This window comes from Capricornis sumatraensis, chromosome 6 (assembly GCF_032405125.1).
Source record: "Capricornis sumatraensis isolate serow.1 chromosome 6, serow.2, whole genome shotgun sequence".
NCBI classification, from domain to species: Eukaryota; Metazoa; Chordata; class Mammalia; order Artiodactyla; family Bovidae; genus Capricornis; species Capricornis sumatraensis.
The window spans coordinates 81,288,493-81,291,534 of NC_091074.1; the positions used below are offsets into that span (position 1 = coordinate 81,288,493).

Genomic DNA, 3,042 nt, shown 5'->3' on the forward strand with positions numbered 1-3,042 from the left:
GTCTCAGTTTCAGTTTAGTCACACAGTCGTGTCTGACTCTTTGCAACCCCATGGACTGCAGCACACCAGGCTTCCCTGTCCATCACCAACACTCAAAGCTTGCTCAAACTCATGTCCATCAAGCTGATGATACCATCCAACCATCTCATCCTCTGTCCTCCCCTTCTCCTCCTGCCTTCAATCTTTCCCAGCATCAGGGTCTTTTCCAATGAGTCAGTTCTTCACATCAGGTGGCCAAAGTATTGAAACTTCAGCTTCACTATCAGTCCTTCCAATGAATATTCAGGACTGGTGTCCTTTGAGATTGACTAGTTTAATCTCCTGCAGTCCAAGGGACTCTCAAGAGTCTTCTCCAATCCCACAGTTCAAAAGCATCAATTCTTCGGCACTCAGCTTTGTTTATGGTTCAACTCTTACATCCATACATGACTACAGAAAAAATCATAGCTTTGACATGATGGGCCTTTGTCAACAAAGTAATATCTCTGCTTTTTAATATGCTGTCTAGGTTTGTCGTAGCTTTTCTTCAAAGGAGCAAGCCTCTTTTATTTTTTTTTTTTCACTTGGTATTATCTTTAATTACAAAGACCTTTCCAATCACATCACATAGCGATCGTTTTATCCACTGCTCTGTTTGGCTGCCCATCTCTTATCTCTCTCCTCAGCAATGGTAAGGCAAAGAGAGATCCATGGTTTGTTGCCTTTGCCAATAACGAAAATGTTCGAGAGCCGAGTGGCAAAGCTGTTGCCGTTTGCATCTTTCACATGAACTACATCAAAAGAACCTGGATGTCTCTCCCGGTTTGTAATCACATCAATTCTACCCAGGTTAGCACCTCCAGTCACCATGCACAGGTTACCAGTGTCAAATCTGATGAAATCAGTAATCTTGCCAGTCTCCAAGTCAGTCTGAATGGTATCATTCACCTTGATGAGGGGATCAGGGTAACGGATGGTACGAGCATCATGGGTTACCAGATGAGGGATTCCTTTTGTCCCCAAAAATATCTTTCTTACTTTGCACAATTTATACTTGGCCTCCTCAGGTGTAATACAATGAACAGCAAAGCGACCCTTGGTGTCATAGATCAAACGAAAATTCTCTCCAGTCTTATCAATGCTGATGACATCCATAAAACCAGCAGGGTAGGTTATATCTGTGCGGACTTTGCCATCGATCTTAATGAAACGCTGCATGCAAATCTTCTTTACTTCATCTCCAGTTAAGGCATACTTAAGTCTATTCCTTAGGAAAATGATTAGGGGGAGACATTCCCTTAGCTTGTGGGGGCCAGTAGATGGACGAGGGGCAAACATACCAGTCAGTTTATCCAGCATCCAATGTTTTGGAGCTGCTACGCGTTTCAGGTGCTTCTTGGGACCCCGAGCCGTGGCTGCGCTAAGCATGAAAAGAGCGCCTCTTTTAATTTCATGGCTACAGTCACCATCTGCAGTGATTTTGGAGCCCAGAAAAATAAAGTCTGTCACGTCACTGTTTCCGTTGTTTCTCCATCTATTTGCCATGAAGTGATGGGACCGGATGCCATGATCTTAGTTTTCTGAATGTTGAGTTTTAAGCCAGGTTTTTACTCTCCTCTTTCACTTTCATCAAGAGGATCTTTAGTTCCTCTTCACTTTCTATCATAAGGGTGGTGTCATCTGCATATCTGAGCCTATTGATATTTCTCCCACCAATCTTGATTCCAGCTTGTGCTTCATCCAGCCCAGCATTGCTCATGATGTACTCTGCATATAAGTTAAATAAGCAGGGTAACAATATACATCCTTGACTTACTCCTTTCCCAGTTTGGAACCAGTCCATTGCTCCATGTCCAGTTCTAACTGTTGCTTCTTGACTTGCATACAGATTTCTCAGGAGGCAGATAAGGTGGTCTGGTATGTCCATCTCAGAATTTTCCACAGTTTATTGTGATCCACACAGTCAAAGGCTTTGGCATAGTCAATAAAGCAGAAGTAGATGTTTTTCTGGAACTCTCTTGCTTTTTCTATGATACAACGGAGGTTGGCAATTTGATCTCTGGTTCCTCTACCTTTTCTGGAAATTCATGGTTCATGTACTATTGAAGCCTGGCTTTGAGAATTTTGAGCATTACTTTGCTAGTGTGTGAGATGAGTGCAATTGTGCAGTAGCTTGAACATTCTTTGCATTGCCTTTCTTTGGGATTGGAATGAAAACTGACCTTTTCCAGTCCTGTGGCCACTGCTGAGTTTTCCAGATTTGCTGGCATATTAAGTGCAGCACTTTCACAGCATCATCTTTTAGGATTTGAAATAGCTCAGCTGGAATTCCATCACCTTCACTAGCTTTGTTGGTAGTGTTGCTTCCTGAGGCCTACTAGACTTCGCATCCCAGAATGTCTGACTCTAGGTGAGTGATCACATCAGCATGGTTATCGGGGTCATTAAGATCTTCTTTTTTAATTAATGTATTTACTTTAATTGGAGGACAATTTCTTTACAATATTGTGGTGGTTTTTGCCATACATCAACATGAATCCCCTCATCCTGAACCCCCTTCCCACCTCCCTCCCCTCAGAGCACCCCTGGTGCCTCAGAGCACCAGCTTTGAGTGCCCTGCCTCATGCATCAAACTTGCACTGGTTATTTATGTTTGTATAGTTCTTCTGTGTATTCTTCAACCTCTTCTTAATATCTTCTGCTTGTGTCATGTCCATACCATTTCTGTCCTTTATTGTGTCTATCTTTGCATGAAATGTCCCTTTGATATCTTTAATTTTCTCGAATAGATCTCTAGTCTTTCCCATTCTAGTGTTTTCCTCTATTTCTTTGCATTGATCACTGAGAAAGGCTTTCTTATTTCTCCTTGCTATTCTTTGGAACTCTTCATTCAAATGAGTATTTCTTTCCTTTTCTCCTTTGCCTTTCACTTCTCTTCTTCTCTCAGCTATTTGTAAGGCCTCATCAGACAACCATTTTGTCTTTTTGCACTTCTTTTTCTTGGGGGTGGTCTTGATCACCACCTCCCATACAGTGTCACAAACCTCTGTCCATAGTTCTTCA

At 42.2% G+C, this 3,042-nt stretch overlaps 1 protein-coding gene across 1 annotated transcript; it reads right to left on the reverse strand.

Moving 5' to 3' along the window:
* Positions 1–618: 618 nt before the first annotated feature.
* LOC138080768 (small ribosomal subunit protein eS4, X isoform-like) lies at positions 619–1,407 on the reverse strand. The gene has a single exon (XM_068973627.1). It carries the CDS (start codon positions 1,405–1,407, stop codon positions 619–621), a length of 789 nt encoding a protein of 262 aa, XP_068829728.1.
* Between the last annotated feature and the right edge of the window lie 1,635 nt (positions 1,408–3,042).

Bases quoted from the DNA above. Each gene is read 5' to 3' on its own strand.
- LOC138080768 (XM_068973627.1), bottom strand. From the start codon at position 1,407: ATGCTTAGCGCAGCCACGGCTCGGGGTCCCAAGAAGCACCTGAAACGC.